Source organism: Marmota flaviventris, chromosome 11 (assembly GCF_047511675.1).
Source record: "Marmota flaviventris isolate mMarFla1 chromosome 11, mMarFla1.hap1, whole genome shotgun sequence".
Classification (NCBI taxonomy): Eukaryota; Metazoa; Chordata; class Mammalia; order Rodentia; family Sciuridae; genus Marmota; species Marmota flaviventris.
This window is the reverse complement of record NC_092508.1, coordinates 1,024,704-1,046,629: the sequence shown is the minus strand read 5'-3', so window position 1 is coordinate 1,046,629 and position 21,926 is coordinate 1,024,704. Positions and strand designations below refer to the sequence as shown.

Genomic DNA, 21,926 nt, shown 5'->3' with positions numbered 1-21,926 from the left:
GATGGCAGCCCAAGGTGGCCACCTCTGCAGGCGCAGCTCCTGAGGGCCGGCACCCTGCTGGTGGCCCAGCACCCCAGTGGGGGTCGTGGGTCCATGCCCCAGGCCCCCTGTGCCGCAGCTTCCTCCTGGGGCACTCGTGGCAGGTGACTTGGAGGGCGGCAGAGCTGGGGCTTGGAGGTGGGCCATGGCCCAGGAGCGGGGGAGAGGTGCCGTGGTCCTGCGGCCAGGAGCCCAGGCTGAGTCACAGCTCAGACGGAGGCTTTGAAGGAGGTGCCCCGCCTGGGGCTGGTGAGAGGGGGATGTGGGTCCCACTGTGCCCACACCCTGGGGAGGACACCAGGCAGGCAGGTCCACTGTGGGTGCTCCTGACCACACCAGCCTGTGACCAGTGGGGCCGGTAGCAAGGGGTGCAGGTGTGGCTTTCCCAGAGGTCAGGTGGACGCTCTGGCCCTCCTCCACCCTGGACTGTAAGGCTGGCCAGACGCACACGTCACCTGGTCCCTGCTCAGCACGGCTCCTCCTTGGAGCCCGGGGTGATGGCTGGTCTGAACGTGTCGCTGTCCTTCTTCTTTGCCACCTGTGCCCTCTGCCAGGCAGCCAGGAGGGCGTCCAGGGCCCTGCTCTCGGCAGGCGCCTATGCCAGCTTCGCCCGGGAGGTCGCTGCGGCGGCCCAGCTGGCGGCCTGCTGCCTAGAGATGCAGGTTCTGATGGAGATCGGCCCCTGGGCAGGGGGCTTCGGGCCCGACCTGCTGCTGACCCTGGTCTTCCTGCTCTTCTTGGTGCATGGGGCCACCTTCGATGGGGCCTCGGCCAACCCCTCTGTGGCCCTGCAGGACTTCCTCATGGCTGAGGCGTCTTTGTCCAGCACCCTGCTAAAGCTGGCAGCCCAGGGGCTGGGCATGCAGGCCGCCCACGCCCTGGCCCGGCGCTGCTGGGCCTGGGAGCTCAGCGAGCTGCACCTGGTGCAGAGCCTCATGGCTGCCCACTGCAGCTCGGCGCTGCGCACCTCTGTGCCCCAGGGCGCCCTGGTGGAGGGAGCCTGCGCCTTCTTCTTCCACCTGGCCCTCCTCCGCCTGCCGCACAGTGCCCCTGTGTACAGGGTGCCCACCCTGGCCCTGCTGGTCACCGTCATGACCTACGTAGGTGAGACCTGCTTCCCTGTGCGGGGCCCTTCAGGACCACAGCAGGAGAGGGGGGTGCTGGCCAGAGGTGCTCCAACCCCCAGGCTGAGGCGGCCACTTCCTGGGGCCCTGAGGGGCATGTAGGGCCAGCAGGTTGGAGGCCGGGTGGTGGGGAGGCACCGGCCCCTGCCAGCTGTCTCCCTGCCAGCTCCCAGCTGCCTGGTTCATTCCAGAAAAGCCACACCTGGTCCCAGGGTCAGCCCAGAGGTTCTTCAGGGCCTGGCCCCACCTCGGACCTGAGATCCCCTGAGTCCTTTGACACACCCCCAGGAGTGACAAGTCCTGAGGGCCATCTTCACTCACGTCCCCACACTCCCTATGGGGCTCTGAGATGGCAGTGCCTTCCTTGCCGCACACCTGTGACCCCTGTCCCAGCCAGGCTGACCTCCTGACCAGACTTCCTGGGCCCCGCTCACGGTCCTGCCCTGATTCTGGGTCCTAGACCTCAGGCACGGGCACTGGCTCCACCAGAGGGGACTGTCCCTGAGCAGGTATCTTACACAGATGGGCTGCAGCTCAGTCAGGACAGGCCCAGCGCAGGGCGGGCAGCCGGTGGCCTGGACCACCGAGGCTGTGGAAAAGGCTGTCCGAGTCCCACACCGATGGGGACACTGAGGTGAGATGAGCCGGGGGCTCTGCAGGGACAGGCTCTGTGGCCCGATGGCCTGGGCTCGGCCTCAGCACAGACGCCCAGGCATCTCGGGTGGGTATGCCGCTGTCTGACCTGGTCACCACCTGTCTGCTGGGCTGCGTCCCGTGGCCACCTGCTCTGCCCCGCCTGGCCACACTGCCTGACTGCTGTGGTCCCCCAGCCATCCCGAGAGCTGCTGGCCGTCCAGCGCCTCCCTCGCTCCTGTCCTCTCTGCCCTCACCACCTGGCCTCTGTCTCTGCTCTGCCTTCTCCCCTCTCTGTGTGCCCCCACCTCCTGGTCTCTGCTCTGTCCCTCCCCGGCGCCATCTGTCTGTCTCCTCTGCCTGTCCATGTCTGTCCCTCCTTCTCTCCCTCCAGGTCTCTCTGCCTCCCAGTCTTGGCTCCCTCCCGGTCGCACTCAGAGGCTGCCTCCTCGTAGGCAGGGTGTTGGAGGAGGGTTGAGTCCTTCTGGGGCCAGGTGTGGGGAGGGTCTGGACCCTTGTCCTGGCTGCCCTGGCCTGCTTCTGTGTGTCCATAAGCACAAAGGGCCCTGGTCAGGAGCTGTACCCAGTGGGCCTGCAGTGTGGTCGCGGGGGCTCGGGCCTGGCCTGGACCGGCAGCGGCAGGCTGGGCCCACCCGAGGCCTGTGCTCTGTCTGCAGCTGGGCCCTACACGTCCGCCTTCTTCAACCCGGCCCTGGCCGCCTCGGTCACCTTCCGCTGCTCCGGGCACTCCTGGCTGGAGTACGCCCAGGTGTACTGGCTGGGCCCTCTGACAGGTGAGTGGGGGAGGTCCCTGGGGCTGGGCTGGAACCCCTGGCTGTGGGGGTGGGTGGGGGTGCAGGGCCCAGGGATGGAGAGCACACCAGGGCACCCCTGGCCTCCAGGTCTCCACTGTGCTGTGGGGGTTGGTTTCACGAGCAGCTTGTGGGTCTGCAGCGTCCTGTGGGAGGAGGGCGGGTCCCCTCAGGCCCTGCCTCCGCTCAGGGCCCCGTGCCTCCTGGCCGGCGCTCTGGTCCCCAGCCTGGGCCTGCAGGCTTCCCTGGGAGTCCTGTTGGGTGTTGACCTGGAGGGTGCCCAGGGACACCCTGCCCCTCCACTCCTGCTCCAGGGCCTCACGTCCTTGGCACCCTGACCTGGTCAGAGGGAAAGCTCCGACGCACTGGCCGGGGAGGGCGGCCTGACTTCCACCCTGCTCCACATTCCAGCACTGTCCACCCAGACGCACCCTCCGCTCGGCAACCCGTGGAGCGCCCTCCCCCCAGGGTGACCCGGGCCTTCCTGTTTGGGGTGATTTCTTCTCCTGGGTGAGCACATCTCACCAAAGATGTCAGTTGATGGCTGACAGAGGGTGAACTTACCCGGCAGGTGAATTTCAGACCTGTGCGGCGTCTTGGTTCTGACCTGTGTCTGACTGGTGGCTGGCTTGGCCAGAGTGACCGCGGCGAGCGACACAGACTGGGTGGCTGCACACAGCTCTGGAGGGCAGTCTGAGGCGGGCGGGGGGAGGCTGTGCCCCTGAGGTCTGGGGCAGTGTGCGCCTCTCCCTCCTCGGGTCCCCGGCACACAGGCAGGCCACTCCAAGGTCCTCCTGTCTGTGCCTGTGTCTCTTCTTCTTCAAGGGACACCCCTGGACATAGCAACCCACTCTACTCCCTATGACTCAACTAGTCACATCTGCAAGGACCCTATTTCCAATAAGGTCACATTCTCAGGCTCTGGACAGGACGGGGATTAGGGAACCAGAGCCATCCACATGTCCCTTGGAAGCTTCTGGGAGCTGAGTGGGGAGAGTCTGGGAGCTCGGCGCCCCACACATACACGCTGACATTGCCCCGTCCTAGTAGGGAACCTGGCCCTGATGCCCTCTTGGGGAGTGGCCCTTCTCCTGACAGTGCAGTGGGAAAGGCCGTGCTCTTTGAAAGGGCCTTTGAGCTCGTCTCCCGTGGATTTGAGGCCCCCTCCCAGAGAGACCCCTCCCAGAGAGACCCCTCCCAGAGACCCGGCCCCTCTTGCTGAAACACCAGGGTTCTGTGGAGCAAATGGGTACACTCTAGCCCACCCACCCAGCCCAGCTCCGGCTCCCTGCAGCTGTCCTGCACACCCAGTGCCACTGCAGAGCTGGGGGTCCTCTGCGGCTGGCTCCTGAGATCACGCAGGAAAGATTTCAGACATGCTCAGAGGGGCAGACGTGACTCTGTTGGAAGGAGCAGAGAGGGGAAAGGGGAGAGAGGGGGCCCTCTCAGGGAGGAGAGGGTCGGCATGCCCCTCCTGCCCTCCTGTGTGGCTGGGGTCCCAGGGAAGTTTCCGGGGAGTCCTCCCTGGGCCTTCCTGACTTTGGACTGACGGCAAGGCTGCATTGGACCTCCCAGCCCCACCCCTCCAGGGGTCTCTCCTGTGGAGGGGAGTTCACTTGCCAACCACTGGAGGCAGCGTGGGTCACTGTGGCCCACGCTGACCAGTTCTCACCCGCGTATCTCCGTCTGTCAAAGCCATCTTCTCCTTATCCGCAGGCGGGTGGGCTTTGGGGACCACAGGTTACTTGCTGAGAAGTAGTATATCCTGAGTTAGGCCAGGCAGGGCTGCAGCAAACTGTTCTTAAAAGAAAGCAGGTGGGTCAGCATGGTGGGCCCAGTCATGGGCTGTCCCTCGCCCTCGGGCTCCCTGTCCCTTCACGGTTCACTTGCTTCTCAGCTTCCAAATCTGTGCTGTGCTTCTCCCTGCTGTCACCCACCTTGGCTGGCTGGCGCCTTTGACAGAACCTTGTCCCCTCATCTAGAGCACTTCAGCTGGGCAGAAGCACATGCCCGTAGCCGTCCTCATCCAGAAAGTCCAAGTTAAAATCTGCCCCTGAGAACCAGGGGCTTGGGGGCAGTGCCGTCTGGTGGCTAAGATCGGAAGCCGGGCTGGCTGAGGAGATGTGACTGCCCCGATGGTTGGGACCCTGAGCAGGTGTCCTAGCCTTCAGCCTGGCCCTGCTCTAGAGGGACTGTACCATGTCCACCGAAAGAACAGAAAAGGGCGACCGAAGAGTGCCAGCAGCTGATCATGGGCTTGTCCTCAGGACACAGAGTGGCTGCTGGTGTACCACATGTGGTCAGGCCAGGCTGGCCCTGGCCTCGGTGGAACTCAGCGAGTCCCCTGGGGACCACCACCCACAGGTCAAACCTGGCTGGCTAGCCTTCCCAGAGACCTGGAGACTGGGTGGGAGCTGGAATTCTCAGCTCCTGGATTCCGCCCAGAACGTGGGGTCTAGGAGGCAGTCGGCCAGGCCCAGGCCCACCTCTGTCCCTCTCCTCCCCTCGCCCCTCCCAACAGCACACAGTGCCCCCACGATGCATGTGACCTTCCTGAGGTAGCCTGGGAGGAGAGGCTGAGCAGGTTGGGCCTGGCTCGGGACCCCTGTGGGATCCCAGGTCGGGGCCCCAGAGCATGTTCTAGAAGTTACAAGCTCCGCATAGCTCTGACGGGCTTGTCTCCATCTCCAAGGGAGGACCCCAGGCCAAGGGGTGTGGCCAGGAAGAGCCAGAACAGGGCCAGGCAGGAGCCCCCTATAGGCCCCCACGCCCGGAGGGTCTGGGCTGTGGTGTCTGGTCCATCCTGCGGTCTGACTCTGTCTCTCGTAGGCATGGTCCTGGCTGTCCTGCTCCATGAAGGTTGCCTGCCCCGCCTTTTCCAGAGAAACCTGCTCTACAGGCAGAAGAGCAAGTTCCGAACCCCCAAAGGGAAGCTGGCCCCAGGTTCTGAGGACAGGCGGGCACTGGCGGCGGGGTGCAGTGGCCAGGAGCCGGGGCGGGGCAGAGCCGCTGCTGCGGGGCTACTGCTGAGCCGCCTGGCTCCGTGAACGCCAGCGAGGGTCAGCGCTGATGGACCTGGGGCCTCGGAGCCGAGGGGGCCCAGCTCTCCTCCCTGGAAACCACTTGTCAATAAACCGTTGCTCGGTGCCTGTCCCCCTGGGCCTGAAAGGCCTCTCGAGGGGCGGGCAGGGCGCGCACGTCTCCCACGGGCTCTTTCCTGCTTCTTGTTACAGAGTGAGAATAAGGGGTGGGCCCCGGGTGCAGGGGGAGCCTGGGCTGAGGAACGTCTCCTGGGCCCAGGAAAATTGTGGATGGCACCGGCAGCCTGGGACACGGAGCTCGCCCAGGGCCCCGGGAGATGGCCGGGGGCCGACAGCGGAGACTGCAGAGTCCGGGCCAGGTACAGGGCCCTGAACCTGGTGTCCACGGAGTTCCCTGGCCACCAGGATGATGCCTGCTCACCCAAAGACAGGAAACCTTGTCGATCTCCAAGAATAATTGCCAGGGGCACCCCATTGTCCCATGGAACCCCAACCGTGGAGCCTCCACCATTTCCCCCCCTCAAACCAGAGCTGATCTGGGAATTCCCACCACCAGAGGATGAAGGTCCCCCTTCTGTGGTCCCCAGAGTCCCATCCGAGGGGGCAAGGCTGCAGGGGTGTGCCGTGGTCCCACTCTGTCTTGTGGGAGCAGCAGCCCTGACCTGGCTGCTCTGTGGGGAGGGTGCCCCGAGGGGAAAGCCAGGGTCTCCCTGGGGACCTGGTGAGGCCTCGTCTTCTGCTGGCCTCCCGTGGCTGCCCCTTCACCCCTCTAAGTCCCCTCACCAGGCCGCTGGTCAGGAGCCTCAGCCTCTCCCTTCCCCTGCTTGGTATGACAGCCTGGGGAGGGGGGACCAGGAGCCCAGGTCCCTCAGGGAGCGCTGGGGTGAAGCCCGCAGCCAGCCCGTGTGGCTGCCCTGCCAGGGCTCTGCAATCCCAGGTCCCACCAGCCACCACCCCTGTGCCCAGCACGGGAGCAGGCAGAGGTGCTGGGCAAGCTACAGCCGGGGAGTGGTCAGGCTGCTACAGGTGCAGAGGGAGGCTGGTCCAGGCCAGGCCTCAGGTCAGGGCCCAGGGAGAGTGCCAGGCCCCAGTGGGCACTGCTGTACCTCAGGGACGGGGGGCCTGCTCATGCAGGTTCTGGGGCTCACGCAGGCAGCTGCAGGATGGTTGGCATGAAAGGCCACCTAGTTGTCCAGCCCCACGGGTGCATCCCAGAGCAGCACCAGGGACTGGTCCAGGTGCTCAGGCCAGGCGGCAGCGGGCAGAGGGCGAGGGAGCCCAGGGGAGGTCTTGAGGTTTGGGAAAGGGTGGCTCTGGGAGAGGCTCCGTCTGGGCTCTGGCAGTGCTGGCGGGGCCCAGGGTGGGAGCTTGCTGCAGAAGGCAGACTCCTGGATTGGGCGGGTCCCAGGATGGCAAGACTCACTGTCCCTCAGCAGGGGCTGTGGGGTAGCACTAGAGACGGCACAGCTGCCTTGGTCCCGACAGGGTCTTTATTCTGTCAAGCCCCCGCGCCTGGGTGTCTGCACACACAAGGCCCTGGCGAGGGGGCTGAGCTCCCCGGGCAGTGCTCAGCTGGGCACCGCTGTCCTGCACCTCCTGAGCCTCGTTCGTTGGATCTGATTTGCTCCACGGGGGAGAGGAGGTGACTGCAGGATCCAGGGCCGGTTGGAAGCGCCTAGAAGCCCGTGCTGGGGGCAGCTGGCCGCCCAGGGGAGAGCTGGGCGTCAGAAGCCCCGTGTCTGGGTGGGGAAGGGCTCTCAGGGCTGATGGGCCTGCTGACCACTGTCTGTCTGGGAGGCCGCCATCTGCAGGGGAGTCTCTAGCCCTGAGACACCTGGTGAAGGTCCGTAGTCTCAACTTCCTGTGAACCTACCATTATTGCAAAATTTTGAAAATAAACCCTTTTTACAGTTTTTCCTGACTTCCCTGCAACAATCACCATAAAATCATTTTTAAAACGAAGAGTGGGGAGTGCATCAAGCCAGAGCTCTGCCTGGGCGGGCACGGGGCTTTCCTGTCACAAAGGAGAAATCAGAAGGACTGGGAACCTGGCCCAGAGGCCCCGTGCCCTGCTTCAGAGCAGGGTCACTCTGAACTCAGGGGAGGCCACGTCACTCATGCAAGGGAGGTGACCTCACGTGTCTTTCAGGGCTCAAGACCAAACCTCCCACAGCCTCCAGGACACCCAGGCAGGGTCCAGGCTGGCCCAGGCAGGGGACCAGCACCCCAACCAGGACCGGCTCCCGGGTCCCTCTGCCGAGGCCTAGCCACATTCCGTGTGTCCAGCAGCCCTCCTGGTACTACTGCCCAAGACCTGATGGGCTACCCTGCACCTGGCCTATCTGCATCCCTGGGGGCCAGGGCCCAGGGAGGAGCCCACCACACACCTGAGCCGGAGGCCTGGCCTGACGACTGCCCCTGGAACAGCTCCTGAGCCTAGACCTCGTCTCGCCGGCTTTGACCTCTCAGAATGGCCTGTGCTCTGAGTGGCAGTGACCTGCCTGGCCAGGAGACTCCCGTGTCCCCTGAACCATGTTCTTTTTCTGGGGAGCTGAACCCTGGCCTTGGGGGAACCGAATTGGACAAGATCCAGCCAGTGTGGTAGTCACCCCAACTCCCACCGTGGCCTCGGGCAGGACCAGGCCCTACGGGCAATGCCTCACACCAATACTTGGGGTAGCTCTGGTCCCAGAGCCTGGCACACCCTGCTGGGGTTCTGAGGGGCCCAGACCCCAAATGCTGCCTGAGGGCAGTGCAATGGCCTAGCATGAACCTGCACCTACAGGTGAGGGCACCTGGGGCGGCTCAGAAGTGGGTGGCTCCAAAGACAGCACCCCTGGCACCTCACCCCACAAATCTCTCCCAACCCTGCCCCTTCCACCCCAAGAAGGCAGCCCCTCCCTGCCTGGCCTCTGGGTAGCAGATGCCATCTCTGGACTGTGCCGAAGAGATGCCCCTGTGACCCCCCAGCAGACCTAACACAAAGCCACAGCTGAGACACGGGTACGGGTTGCGTAGAGCCACGTTTATTTCTTAGTTGGACACAGCCGTGATGCACACACAGTACAGGGGCCTAGAGCTAACACTCGGGTAAGACGTGGGGAGAGTCGCTACATCGGGGTAGTGGAGATGACACAGGGTCCCACAGCAATCACATATGTACAAGCCAGGGATGCAGGGGCACCCAGAACAGACCAGCTACAGGAAGCACAACCCGGGGAGAGACGGGGGCCGTCACAGCCTCTGTCCAACCTGGGGCTGCAGGGGTAAAGGACCTGGCCGAGCTGGCACGGGACCAGCACCACAAGCCCGCTCGCCGTACCCCTGACCACGTTCAGGACCCCCAGGTGCCCCAGGCTCTAGGGACCAGGATGGATGTGGAAGGCCACTCTCGGCAGCTATGCTGGCAGGACCACTTAGCAGGAGGACTTGGGCTTCTCAACCCCACAGGACCCCAGGAGCCGGCATCCCCCAGGCCAAAGCAAGGCCAGAGCTGGGCAGTATTAAGCCTCAGAACCAAACCACCAGGAGAGATGGCTGTCTCGACCTCTCACCTCCGTGCCAGCAAGAAATGGGGGCCACAGCCAGACCAGGCGCTCCCCTCCGCATCACAGGATGGGAAGACCCCAAGGGTCTCTCCACGGCACAGATGTGGACACAGCATTCCAGGGGTGGGGGCAACTGTCCTCAGCTGGCTGGGTACGTGGGTGGTTTCGGGCAGGGTGGGCAAACAGAAACCAGGCTTCCCACCTTGTGGACGCACTGCCCTTGGCCTCTCCTGTTTCTGCAGACTGACTCTGGACGGCCCACAGGGCAGGGGCCCATCTCAGTGCCAGCCAATGCCAAAATGGCAGCGCCCAGGCCTTCATGGGGGGGGGGTCTTCTGAATGCAGAGGGCTCCAGGCTCCTGGCCTTTCCCTCAGCCTGACCCCAGACAGCAGGTGCTCTGCAGGTTGGCTGGCCTCAGACACCCGCTGGTGGGCGGCCCAGACCTTTCCGAGGCCACGGCTTCAGGCTGGCTGACCTGAGTGGCCGTGGTGGGCCTGGCCTCTAGCCTGCTGTGAAGGGTGTGGCCTTGAAATCCAACTCAACTCAGAGCAGGGTGCTCTGTCCCACCCTCCCTGCCTCGAGGGGGTCGCGGGTACCAGAGTGAGTGCCATCTGGATGCTGTGTCTCAGCCCACTGCCCCCACGGTCCACAGGGCTGTCACCTGGTTTCTGCACAAGGTTTACTTCAGTCTGGGACGGCACTGTCCTCAAGGAGCCCTCTAAAGAAAGCGCTGCGTGGCCCACACTGCACAGCTGTGGTTTCCTAAGACCTGACAGAGGCCCCGGGCCCTGGGGACCAGGCAGCCACCCCTGCTGCAGCTGAGCCTGGTGGGAGGACGAGCTCCCCGTCTGAACTTGCATCTGGTCTTGTGCTGGCTGCAGGCTCAGATCCTGCTTCCACAATACCACTCACCCTGAGCCCTGCGGTCTGGGGTGAGGGTCCAGAGGCCTGGACGGTTTCCCCAAGGAAGACCTGAACTTGTTTGTCAGCATGAAAGAGGCCCACACACCTAGTCTCTTCCTCCGAGAGTGGCTTGAGCTCACAAGTCAGGGTAGTGCCATTCAGGGACCACCTGGGCTGATGGGGAACCTCCGAGCCCCCGGCTCATCTGAACCAAGCAGCAGGAGCTGGCAAGGGGGTGGAAGGTGCCCAGCCCCAACGGCAGCCTGGTCCAGGTGGGCTGTAGGGTTAGGGGACTTGCAGTTTGGTTTCTGATTTTCCAAATGGCCTGTGAGTGGGAATTCCCCAGGTGCAGAAGAACCCTGGACAGCCAAGACAGCCTGGTATCTGCCCTCACCCACCTGCCAAGACGTGCCCCGTGCATGCAGTCTGCTCCCTGGGGTGGAGAGGAGGGTGTGTGTGAGGAGCTTCCAATCACAGAACCTCCTCCCAGAGCAGCCTGGGGCTCTGCGTCCTCACAGCACCAGGGAGGCCCTGGAGGCCGGGACCCACACCCTGAATGCTGACCGTGCCTGCTGCCCAAGAGCCCTGTGTCTGAACCCAGCCACCGGCCCCGACAGTCTGGACACAACTGGTGAGCCTGGCCGCCATGGACACCCTGGCCTCCTCCCTCCCGGCCCCCCATGGTCCCATCTCAGGTCCGCTCACCCTCTCAATCCTGCTGGCACCACCTTAGCACCTGGAGACCCCACACACCTGGGGGAGGCTCAGGGAAACCTGGCCCAGGTGTGCCTCTGTGCCAACCGAGGGTCCCACGTCCAAACTCCTCTTCCCCCGCTCTGCCCGAAGGCTGGAGATGCAGAGGGAACAAACAGGGAGGGTGGCCGCTGGGTCTTACAGGTCTACCCGGAGGCATTAGAAATAAATATCATAAATAGAACACAGTTATAGTTAATTTCTCAGGACTGTCTCAACGTCACTAACTACTGTATATTAATTATAAGTCTGTCTATGCTTAAAAAAATATTAGAATGGCGGCAACACGGGGTCTTGTGCCCTCTGGCCTCCCTCAGATCCCCAGCTCTCCCCACCCAGAGCAGCTGAGGAGGAAGAAAGAAGGACTCGGGCAGGCTTCCCTGGGGCACAGCTGGCCCTAGGCCCGGGCCCGGCACTCCCTGGCAGGGGAAGGCTGGGCAGCCAGGACAGGACAGACGGGGATGGGGCGAGGGACAGCGGGTGCTGGCTGGTGGGGGGCTCTGGCTCAGACCCTCATCTGTGCAGACCTCCTCCGGGAGAGCTTGGACCTGCAGAGGGAGGAGAAAGGGGTGTCACGCTGGGACTGACCCCCCGGCCGCGTCCGTCAAGCCCCTGGCCTAAGGGCAGCCCCAGGACCACCAGACGCTGAGGCCCTGGCACTGAGCGGGTGAGGCCTGGTGCTGCCTCAGCCCTCCCACACCCGCCAGGCCCTCGTCTGTGGCGTGGAGGACTGTGTGCGCACACCGCCACACATCAAGGCCCACCCAGTTAGTGCAGGCCCACCCCCTCGGACCCCCACAGGATCCAGAAGCAGCTCGGCCCTGCCTAGCGCCCCGGAGGTGCTGGCTGGCGGGGCCCGGGCACAGCCGTACCGGATGGTCCCCGCCAGGAGGGGGTTGAAGGCGTACAGCCAGTCATGCATGTCCTTGTCACTGTTGGCCTGCAGCAGGATGCCACGGTGCTCTGTGCACACCGCAAACGTGTTGGGCGTCTGCAGAGGAGGCTGTGGTAAGAAGGAGCGGGCCGGCACCCACCACTGCTGAGAAGGAACCTGGGGACTCTGGGGTGGGGCTCGGGGAGCCGCAGGCCAAACCTCGTGGGGAGGCAGGGCGACCCCTCTGCAGAGCACATGGCCTATCCCGACCCGCGGTGCTCCGGCTCCCTTCCAGAAGCCTCTTCGGTCAGGAAGCTCTGTCCTGGGCCTGTGCCCCACCCTGCTCTGCACCCCAGGGGAAGCGTCTGCCCCTCCAGGGGCCGTGGCTGAGTGGCCCTGCTGGCCTGTGTGCAGGGTGTGGGCGGTGGACTGAGGTCCTGCTGCCCCTCCTACAGAGGAGGCCACTCCACAGCTCCTGGGCTCAGAGGACTTCTCTCCCCACTAGGCCCCAGGGAGCCTGCTCCTATGTGTCCAGAAGGCCACACTCGGGGAGGGAGGGGGCCACGTGCCACAGGTTCCCCAGGAGGACAGGACGGGCCACTGGCCATATCTGCCCTGCCCTAGGACCACACTCATCACCAACAGTGGTCACCAGGACTGAGCTGCAGCAGGGCTGAGCCCCAGGTCCCATGTCTGTGCACAGGACACAGTGCCGCAGCCTGGTCAGGGCACAGAGGTGCCACCCAGCCCATGTGGGGCACAGAGGCCTGGCCCGGTTCCTCCCCACTGTCCCCGCCCTGTGGGGGCCCCGGGCCCGGGCGCACCTTGAGCATGGCCTGCTGGTCCTCACTGTACTCCACCTGGGCCGTGGAGAGGTTGAGCACAAATCTCTCCACCGTGTCCTTGTCACTGTTGTACATGTAGGCGTAGGGGCGTCGTACCACCACGAAGCGCTTGGCCCAGCCGGCTGTGTGCGGCTCCAGGAAGTGCAGGTACCCCTTCTTGGACACGATCGGGCTGTGGGGCAGGGCATCTGCTGCTCACGTCCCGGCAGCCAGGAGTGGTGCGGGCCAAGGCAGAAGTCACGGCCCCCCACCCAGAGCCAGGCCCGCAGTACTGGTCATTGCCCAGGAGAAGGCGGGCCAGAGGCCGGAGTCCAGACCCACTAGCCCACCTCTGGCCCATTTCTGGGGGCTCAGAGGACATCCCAGCTGGGGATGGAGAGACTTGAAGAGCAGACACAGCCCTGGAGCTGCCAATCACGGCCCGGTGACACTAGGCCCCGCTCTGGCTCGGACCCCCGCCCCCCGTCTGCATGTTGCCACAGCAGCACCAGGACCATCGGGGGTGGGGTGCCCCCTCTAGAACAAAGTGGTCCCCAGTCTGGGTCAAGGGGTCTGCCTGACCTGGTTCAGAACTGTCCTGCACGTGGGGGAGGGTGTGTGCCTGAGGCCTGGCCCCTGGCTCTGCCCTGTGCTCAGGTAAGGGGCACTGCCTGCTGGTGGGCAGCTTCATGTGGGGCCCTACATACCTGACTCGGATTTCCTGGATGTCGGGGACCAGCAGGCGCTGGGGCTCCTTATCGGCCTCTGTGGCCCGCGCAGGGGACAGGGGCTTCTTGGAGTCTGCCTCTGGCACTGGCTCTGGCTCTGGGCTGGCTGGCCGGGAGCAGGGCTGCGGGGTCCTGGAAAGCAGGGAGACACACTGTCTGCTGCCAGGGCTCCTCGCCAGGCCCACGCCTGTCTCCTGGGCCCATCCCCTCAGAGGGACCAAGGTGACAACGGGAGCCAGGAGCCCAGCAGGCTGTGTGAAGCCTGTCTCAGGTGTGGGGTCGAGACCCTCTCCCCTCCCTTTTTTTTGGTAAAGAAAATCTGGGAACCCAGAGGCGTTTCAAACAGGAGTCAAACTCCCTTGAATCCGCCATTAGTGGGGTGAGCCGGGCAGGGGCTCCTCCCGGACGCTGTGCCGCAGGCTGCCTGGCAGTGCTCAGGGTGCTGGGCACACGGTCCCTAGGCCGTGCCAGGCGGCTCTCCCCACGAGCACTTCCGGAGCTCTGTTCTGACTCCCTTGTGGATGTGCTTTGGTACGTGCGCTTGGAGGCCATGTGGAGCCAAGCCACACAGGGGGCACCATGCACCCCTGGAGAGGCCAGCACGCCCTCTCCACCAGGCCCTGCCCTCACCTGTGGCACCCCAGGCCCTCCGTCATCCCTGCCCACTTCCTCTGTCCTTATGCCCCTGAGTCCCAGCTTGGGGTACGGAAGCCTCTCCAGGAGCCCGGGGCTCACTCACCGCATGTCGGTGGCACCGTAGCGACCTTCAACCAGAGAGGGGCAGGTGGAGGACGGGGTGAGCGTGGCTGCTCCCAGAGGCGACATGGACGGGTCCCGCAGCAGGGTGACGGACATCTCAGAGAGCTGAGGGAGAGAAGCCCTCCTCAGGGCCTCTGGGCCTTCTGGCTGCATCCTGCCTTCTGCTTGGGACACCACCTCCCAATTCGCCCCAGCCTCAGCTCAGGAGACCCCCCCTCTCCCAGCCCCTCACACCCCGGCCTGCCCCTCCCAGAGCTTCAGGTCTGCGCTGACCTAGGTGGGTTCCAGGTGTGGGGCCAGCTCCAGGTGCCCCTCCACAGCCTCTGTGGCATGTGGCCAGCAGGAGGCTGCTGGGTGAAGGCCGTGGGCCAGGCAGAAGGCTCGCCTGACCCGGTGCAGGGCAGCCTTGGGAGGCTGCGGGAGTGAGGCACCAGACCAGCCTCGCTTGGGAGGGGACTGAGCCTGCAGGACGAGCCTCCTCCAAGGAAGGACCCCAGTCCAAGGGATGGGAAGACAGCAGGGGCCAGGAGGCACTGGGAGGGCACACGGGACCCTCAACCACACCGTCCTCCCAGGACCCCCGGCCTGGGATGCCTGCTGCTCAGCTACGAGGTGCCCCTCAGAAAACCCTTCATGACTTTGCCTGACAAGGATGGGACTTCTTGGTGACAAGGGCCCCACAGGTGGCCCTGGGACCCCACCCACCTTGCTCTCGCTGGCACTGATGCAGACATGGCTGTGGGTGTACTCTCTGTTGAACGTGTGCGTGAGCAGACGTAAGCACTGTGGGCAGAGAGCATGCACTGTCAGGCCACACGTGGGCAGCCGGGCGAGCCCAAGCACGGCCGGTCAGGTGGGTGCCGACACTGCCCCGGGGACAGGTGAGCCAGGGAGAGTCTCACGATGTGCAGGAGACCTTCCACTGGTCCATGCCACCACAGATGGTCCAGCTGCAGGGAGCTGTGCGCTCCTCACAAGCTCGGGGGTTCCCAAGAGGGCAGGTGGCTGCTGGGGTCCGAGGCAGCAAAAGGCCCCCAGCCAACTCCCCTGCTCCAGAGTGCGATGGGCGCGGCTAGAGGGGGCTCCGTCACCCTCCCCGCTCCTGGGCTCTGACTGGAGCCAGCCCCAGGGATGGGCCTGGGTGCCACCCGCGGGCTCCACCTACCTTGACTGCCAGCTCCCGCTGCCTCTCATTGGGTGCCTCCAGGGGCGACTGTCGGCCCTCGGCGGACAGTGGGGAGGAGGCGCCGGAGGAGCTTCGGGACTCACAGTCTTCACTGGAGACGGGGGACAGCACCTCAGGGCCGGGCCGCTGGGTGGTCTCCAGTTTCTCCCGCAGGAGCAGGTAGTGACGGGTCTTCTCGACCTTCAGCAGGAACACGGAACTCAGCAGCCGCACCCGTGAGGGGCAAGGCCAGCCCAGGCGGCACCACTGAGCAGCGGGCTCTCTGGTCAGCCTGAGGGGGTCTGGCCCTGGCTGGGGGCCCCCCACGTGAACTGAGCAGGCAGACTCCAGGCCCCCCAGGCTGCCCTCCCTGTCCACGGCCTCCTGGCCACAGTGCATGGGCCAGCCGGGAGCTGTGGACACGTGCATTCCCTCCCTGGGTTCTGGGGTGGAGGGTGCCACTCTGTAGTGTTAGTGGCTTGGGAAAGGACAGAAGGCTGGCTGGGGCGTGGGGCTTCAGTCTCCCCACGGACATGCCACACTGGACAGCCCAAGCTGGCTTTGGAGGTGGTGTCCCTGCCCAGAGCAACAGACGCCAGACCCAATATCCTCCCTGGACTTCTGTCTCATCCCTGTCTGAACACCCCACGTCTCCCGAGTCAGCTCGAGGGGCATGTGCTCCGTGTGGTTCACTCTGGGGACAGGGCCATGGTGCCGCTGGGCCTGGGCGGACCCGGGGCTCACCTCCTGCAGGAGGCTCAGCTTCTCCAGCTCCCACTGGTGGTCCAGGATCAGACTGTCACTCCGGGGCCGCCAGCCAGCCAGGTTCTCCTCACCCCGGACATAGGCCACGGAGGTGTCCAGCACCCGCCGGCGCCGCCGCTGCATCCCTGGCCGAGAACAGGCACTCTGTCCTTCCGGAGGGCTGCCAGGTTCTCCCGCCCACCAGGGAGTCCCAGCCGCTGAAACCCCTCCCTTCGGGGATCAAGGTCAGCTTCCAAGGTCAGCAGTGAGGCCCTGGGGCTAAGACCTGGCAGCCGCAGGGCCAGCTCACCCCACTCTCTCCATTTGAGAATGACCCCAGAGGCTTCAAGGTGAGCACTTGCGTTTTGCAGGTAAGGGACCCCAGCTTAGCTAAGGTCACCCCAAGTGGCGCAGAGACCCAGCAGCCCAGTGATCCCAGGAACCTGCCTCGGCTCGGCAGAAGGGCGGGGTGTGGCCTACCTGGGCTGCCGGCGTCCGCCACGTAGCACAGGCTGAGCTCATACACGCCAGTCACTCGGTTGCTACGGCGGGGGGGGGGGGGGGGGGAGGGCATGGTCACCAGGATGGGGACAGGCAGGCTGATAGACAGCGGACCCTCATACCATCAAACACACTCTGGGCACAAGCCTATGACCACATCCTCTAGGTGCCTGTCACGGGTGCTGACGGTTGGGGTCTGTGACCTGTAGCCTGCCTAGGCAGTTCCACCCCAGACTTCTTCCTGACCCCCAAGCCTGCCCCGGCTGTGCCCAGATGGGCCTGGACACTGGGTACATGAAGCAGATCATGGGAACACCCAACAAAGGTGACCACAGGCCTGCAGGGTCAGCAGTCCCAGCCCTGCAGAGGACGGCCCTTCTCACTGCCCTGATGTCCTGGCTCGTCCTCCACCCCCAGGACGCAGGAAGTGCTGAGTGCAAGCAAGGTCCTGCCTGAGCCGATGCCCTCGGGCACTGCAGCCTCCCAGAGGACCCCCTTGGCCACGTCCTGCTCAAAGTCTTGTCCAGGGCCGCACTTCCCGCCTGTTGCCCTGCGTAGCAGGCAGTCCCAGCAGTGCAGACCCTGTGGTCCCGGGAGCAAGGCACTGGCAGGGGTGCAGGGGTGCCCCCACGCAGGGCACAGGCTACCCGTGGCCAGGTTGGCCAGGTTCTCTCCGGCCCCTCCCAGGGGGCCAGGGCCAGCAGGGAGTTGGCCGGGAGCGTGCGGTGCTTGCGACCTTCTGAACACAAGTCCCATGAGTATCGGACCACGGGGGACACCCAGGGCATTCTGCGGTTTAGGGTGGCTCTCACCGCACCAGGTGGCAGACGAGGCAGCTCCCCTGCCCGCCCCCGTAGGCTCACCCCTCTGAGGCCCTCAGGCTCCCGCTGCCGAACAGGTTTCGGATGGAGCGTGAGGCTGGCAGCTTGGTGTCGCGGGAGTAGAAGACCATGCAGAAGTCCTTGGTGATGACAGCGGGCTGGGTGCAGCTCTCCATCTGCAGCGGGCAACAGCGGACTGGGCACAGGGACCCTGGGAAGATCTGCTCCTGCCCTGAGCCACTGGGGGAGAGGGAGCCAGGCCTGCCCACTTCACTGCTGGGTGGGGCTGGCCCTGAACCTCAGTGAGCCTCACAGCAGACCTGGCTGGACCCACGTTTTAACTCTGAAATGCCACAGGACGTCACTTCACAGCAGGTGACGGGCCTGGGTACCTGCCCTGTGCCCCGTGCCCGCGGGGCACAGCCTCCGCTGTTCTCAGGCCGACCTTGCTACCGCCCATGAGGTAGTCACAGACAGCCCCATTTATAGCTGCCCCTCCCTACTGAACCAGCTAGAAACACCCCGCTCCCAGCCCCAGCTGGGCGTCAAGGAGAGGCCTGTTGGCCGCAGACCCTGGAGCAGGGCAGTGCAAGTGGGGCACTCCTGGTTTTGAGCCCCTGGAACACAACTGCACTGTCATCTCAAGGACAAAACCCACCGCCGAGGACGCCGGAGGGGATCAGCTGTGAGCAGGGCCGTCAAAAGCACCTGGGTTCAACTCAGGCCTTGGGCTGTCCTCTGAGAACAGGGCCAGCTGGGATTGTCCAGGGCTCACAAGCACCCCCATAGCCCCCTGCCTGCACCCCAGCTTTGGGGAGTGCCCTTGCCTCGATGTAGGCGGACAGGGTCATGTAGGTCTTCTCCCTGTAGGGCGTGACGCGGTTCAGCAGGAGGGAGTTGTGCATGGAGCTGTCCCAGGCGGCCTCAAACTGGTAGAAGGTCCTGGAAGGAAGCAGGAGAAAGGCCACAGATGATGGTGCAGGGGCTCCCGGAGGGACTGGACATGCAGACAGACAGTGCAGCAAGGGCAGGGAGAGCCGCTGCAGTCAGAGGTCCAGGAGCCCGGGCAGCAATGGCGGGGGGACAGGCCCTCCTTACTAAGTCAGAGGCTGAGCAGCAGCTCCTGTGTGGCCATCCCTGGTCCCCTCAGCTCCAAGGGAGTGGATGAGAGGACGGAGGAGAAGGAGGGAGGTGGGAAGGCAGCCTAGATGGTGAGCCAGAAAGGACAGGGGAGGAGGGGATGGCTGGGGAGGAGGGAGGAGGGAAGAGGGGAAGGCTAGGGAGGAAGGAAGGACGGGAGGAGGGAGGAGGGGAGAGCTAGGGAGGAAGGAAGGACGGGAGGAGGGAGGAGGGGAGGACAGGAGGAGGGAGGAGGGAGGACAGGAGGAGGGAGGAGGGGAGGAGAGGAGGAGGGAGGAGGGGAGGACAGGAGGATGGAGGAGGGGAGGGCCAGGGAGGAGGGGAGGACAGGAGGAGGGAGGAGGGGAGGACAGGAGGAGGGAGGAGGGGAGGACAGGAGGAGGGAGGAAGGAAAGACAGGAGGAGGGAGGAGGGGAGGACAGGAGGAGGGAGGAGGGGAGGACAGGAGGAGGGAGGAGGGGAGGACAGGAGGAGGGAGGAGGGGAGGGCCAGGGAGGAGGGGAGGACAGGAGGAGGGAGGAGGGGAGGACAGGAGGAGGAGGAAGGAGGAGAGCTAGAGAGAAAAGAAGGACAGGAGGAGGGAGGAGGGAGGACAGGAGGAGGAAGGAGGGGAGGACAGGAGGAGGGAGGAGGGGAGGACAGGAGGAGGGAGGAAGGAAAGACAGGAGGAGGGAGGAGGGGAGGACAGGAGGAGGGAGGAGGGGAGGACAGGAGGAGGGAGGAGGGGAGGGCCAGGGAGGAGGGGAGGACAGGAGAAGGGAGGAGGGGAGGACAGGAGGAGGGAGGAGGGGAGGGCTGGGGAGGAGAGGAGGGCCAGGGAGGACGGGAGGACAGGAGGAGGGAGGAGGGGAGGACAGGAGGAGGGAGGAGGGGAGGACAGGAGGAGGGAGGAGGGGAGGACAGGAGGAGGGAGGAGGAGAGGACGGGAGGAGGGAGGAGGGGAGGACAGGAGGAGGGAGGAAGGAAAGACAGGAGGAGGGAGGAGGGGAGGACAGGAGGAGGGAGGAGGGGAGGACAGGAGGAGGGAGGAAGGAAAGACAGGAGGAGGGAGGAGGGGAGGACAGGAGGAGGGAGGAGGGGAGGACAGGAGGAGGGAGGAGGGGAGGACAGGAGGAGGGAGGAGGGGAGGGCCAGGGAGGAGGGGAGGACAGGAGGAGGGAGGAGGGGAGGACAGGAGGAGGAAGGAGGGGAGAGCTAGAGAGAAAGGAAGGACAGGAGGAGGGAGGAGGGAGGACAGGAGGAGGAAGGAGGGGAGGACAGGAGGAGGGAGGAGGGGAGGACAGGAGGAGGGAGGAAGGAAAGACAGGAGGAGGGAGGAGGGGAGGACAGGAGGAGGGAGGAGGGGAGGACAGGAGGAGGGAGGAGGGGAGGACAGGAGGAGGGAGGAGGGGAGGGCCAGGAGGAGGGGAGGACAGGAGAAGGGAGGAGGGGAGGACAGGAGGAGGGAGGAGGGGAGGGCTGGGGAGGAGAGGAGGGCCAGGGAGGACAGGAGGACAGGAGAAGGGAGGAGGGGAGGACAGGAGAGGGGAGGAGGGGAGGACGGGAGGAGGGAGGAGGGAGGGGCAGAAGCCTGGGCCATCACAGCCTCAGTCTGAGTAAGGAGCTGCCCTGGCCCTCTCTGGCTGAAGGGCGGTGCCCGGTTTGCCCAGACCTCCAGGACCATCTCCCCAGGGGCGACTCGCCCTCCACCAGTGCTCCAGGGAGGATGCTTGGAGTGGGAACCAGGAGGCCGTGGCAGCGGCATCTTGTGAGGCTGCACAGGCGGGGACAGGGACTCTGCTCTGTCCCTGCTCTCTAATCTGGAGAGATGATGAGCAGCACGTCTGCCAGTGGCCCCCAGGCCCTGCCCAGGGCAGCTCAGGGCAGCCCCAGGAGGCCAGGACTCTGTGTCCCCCACGGGGTCCCACCCTGCTCTGTGACCCTCAGACGCCTCAGAGGCGGAGTTTGTATCCAGCAACTTCTGCTTGCAGACGGGAGCCCTCCTAGGCCAGGTGCCCATCTGGGGAAGGGCACCTCAGTCCCCACGGCCACCCATGCTGCCCCTTCCCACACCAGCACCCTCGCAGGGCCTGTGCAGACACACTGACAGACAGCGGGCAGCAGCACACGCTCTGACACACCAGGCCCGATGGGCCACACTGCCCCGTCTCCTGGACAGTTGGCCTGGGTGCAGGACAGAGGAGTCTCAAGGGCCAGGGCCAGGGCAGGGCCGCCGTTGGCACACAGAGCCAGGGAGAGGTCCAGGGGAAATGGGGACAGTGGGAAACCAGGAGGGGGCACAGAGCAGGCAGACATGGAGGAGAAACAGAGTGGTCAGGGCCAAGGGGACAGCAGGCACGGGAGGGAGAGAAGAGTGGGCTGTACCTAGTGTCATTCCCGAAGGGAAGGCTGAGGGGCACCAGACACACGCACACACAGGAGAGAGCGAGAGTCAGACGTCACCCCGCTTGGCCGCCTCACCGCCCCTGCGGCCCCAGCCTGGCCCTGCAGAGGCCCTGGCCCAGCCCTGCAGCAGAGCCCAGGGGGTCCCCAGCTGGACTGGAGGTCAGGGCCCTCTGCGGCCAGGCTGCAGGCCAGAGCTGGCGTCCAGCACAGCCTGACTCAGAATGAGGGCCTGCAAACTGCCCACCTCAAGCGCCACAGAGCCACCCCAGGCCACGTGGTCTCAGAGTTCACCAGGGTGTCTCCACCCTTGGCTTATCTGTATGACAGGTCAGTGACTGTCCCCACTCCACCCGGATGTCCTCAGACGCATCAAGCTAGTGTGTGACCAAGGAAAGAAGAGGGGCTGACTCCAGCACACGTGACTGCCACTGTCCTCGCTCTGTGCCTGGGTCAGACCAATAGGCCACCAGCCCCGTCTCCTGCGGGGCCCAACCAACTGACCCTTGGTCCACCTGCCTTGAGAGGCACCGAGCTCCCCGGCCAGCTTCTCTGCTGCAAGTCTCTGCGTGGCCCCCCTTCTGGGCCCTAGCAGCCCAGCTCCTCAGGAGCCCTGTGCCGCCCTGTCCTGGGGCCCTCGCCCTCCACCCTGAGCAGGTCACACCACAGGAATGAGCTTCACAGTGTCAGCTGGAGCTACTTCTGGGGACAGGGGGGACTCGGCCAGGGGCCTGGGTGGAGGATCCCCCCGTCCAGGTTCGGGGCCCCGAGCAGCTCAGACTGCAGCCAGCCAGACACCCCGGGAGCTGACTCGGGGTCTCCACAGCTGTGGGCCTCGGAGGGGTCTCTACCTGACCATGTCCACAGCCAGGACTGGGTCTTCCCAGACTACTGCACCATCCCCCAGGACCCAGATGGTCAGCTGGACCTAGGTCCAACATGGACACAGCCATGATGCTGCCCACTGGTTACTTCCAGACGGGTGGTCGGCCCTTGGCCTCGGAGGCCATCTGCTCTGCTCCGGAGGAACTGCACACAGGGCCTCTCGACCAGCCTGCAGCCCACACCGGCCACGGCTCCCGAGTCCCAGGCAGCCAGCCCTGGAACACCAGCAGCGAGGGTGGACTTGGGTGG

The 21,926-nt window shown here is 65.0% G+C and overlaps 2 protein-coding genes across 19 annotated transcripts in view; one reads left to right on the top strand and one right to left on the bottom strand.

Annotated features, from left to right (window-relative positions):
- Positions 1–536: 536 nt before the first annotated feature.
- LOC114105293 (aquaporin-12-like) lies at positions 537–5,655 on the top strand. The gene is made up of 3 exons (XM_027951709.2): positions 537–1,143; positions 2,474–2,590; positions 5,438–5,655. Exons 1-3 carry the CDS (start codon positions 537–539, stop codon positions 5,653–5,655), a joined length of 942 nt encoding a protein of 313 aa, XP_027807510.1.
- Positions 5,656–8,653: 2,998 nt separating this feature from the next.
- Kif1a (kinesin family member 1A) overlaps positions 8,654–21,926 on the bottom strand; it is a 64,432-nt gene continuing 51,159 nt past the window's right edge. For 14 of the 18 annotated variants that reach the window (XM_034637193.2, XM_034637197.2, XM_027951726.2 and 11 more), the window contains 11 exons: positions 18,098–18,212; positions 17,313–17,446; positions 16,429–16,490; positions 15,949–16,094; positions 15,205–15,405; positions 14,745–14,822; positions 14,020–14,144; positions 13,260–13,412; positions 12,553–12,745; positions 11,727–11,845; positions 8,654–11,402 (listed from right to left, as the gene is read on the bottom strand). In XM_034637193.2, the coding sequence (XP_034493084.2) occupies positions 11,360–11,402; positions 11,727–11,845; positions 12,553–12,745; positions 13,260–13,412; positions 14,020–14,144; positions 14,745–14,822; positions 15,205–15,405; positions 15,949–16,094; positions 16,429–16,490; positions 17,313–17,446; positions 18,098–18,212 (1,369 nt within the window). In that variant the 3' untranslated portion in view covers positions 8,654–11,359. Of the gene's footprint in view, positions 11,403–11,726; positions 11,846–12,552; positions 12,746–13,259; positions 13,413–14,019; positions 14,145–14,744; positions 14,823–15,204; positions 15,406–15,948; positions 16,095–16,428; positions 16,491–17,312; positions 17,447–18,097; positions 18,213–20,774; positions 20,799–21,926 lie in introns of all 18 variants that reach the window. The other 4 variants (XM_034637198.2, XM_034637201.2, XM_027951731.2 and 1 more) reach the window with 2 other exon arrangements.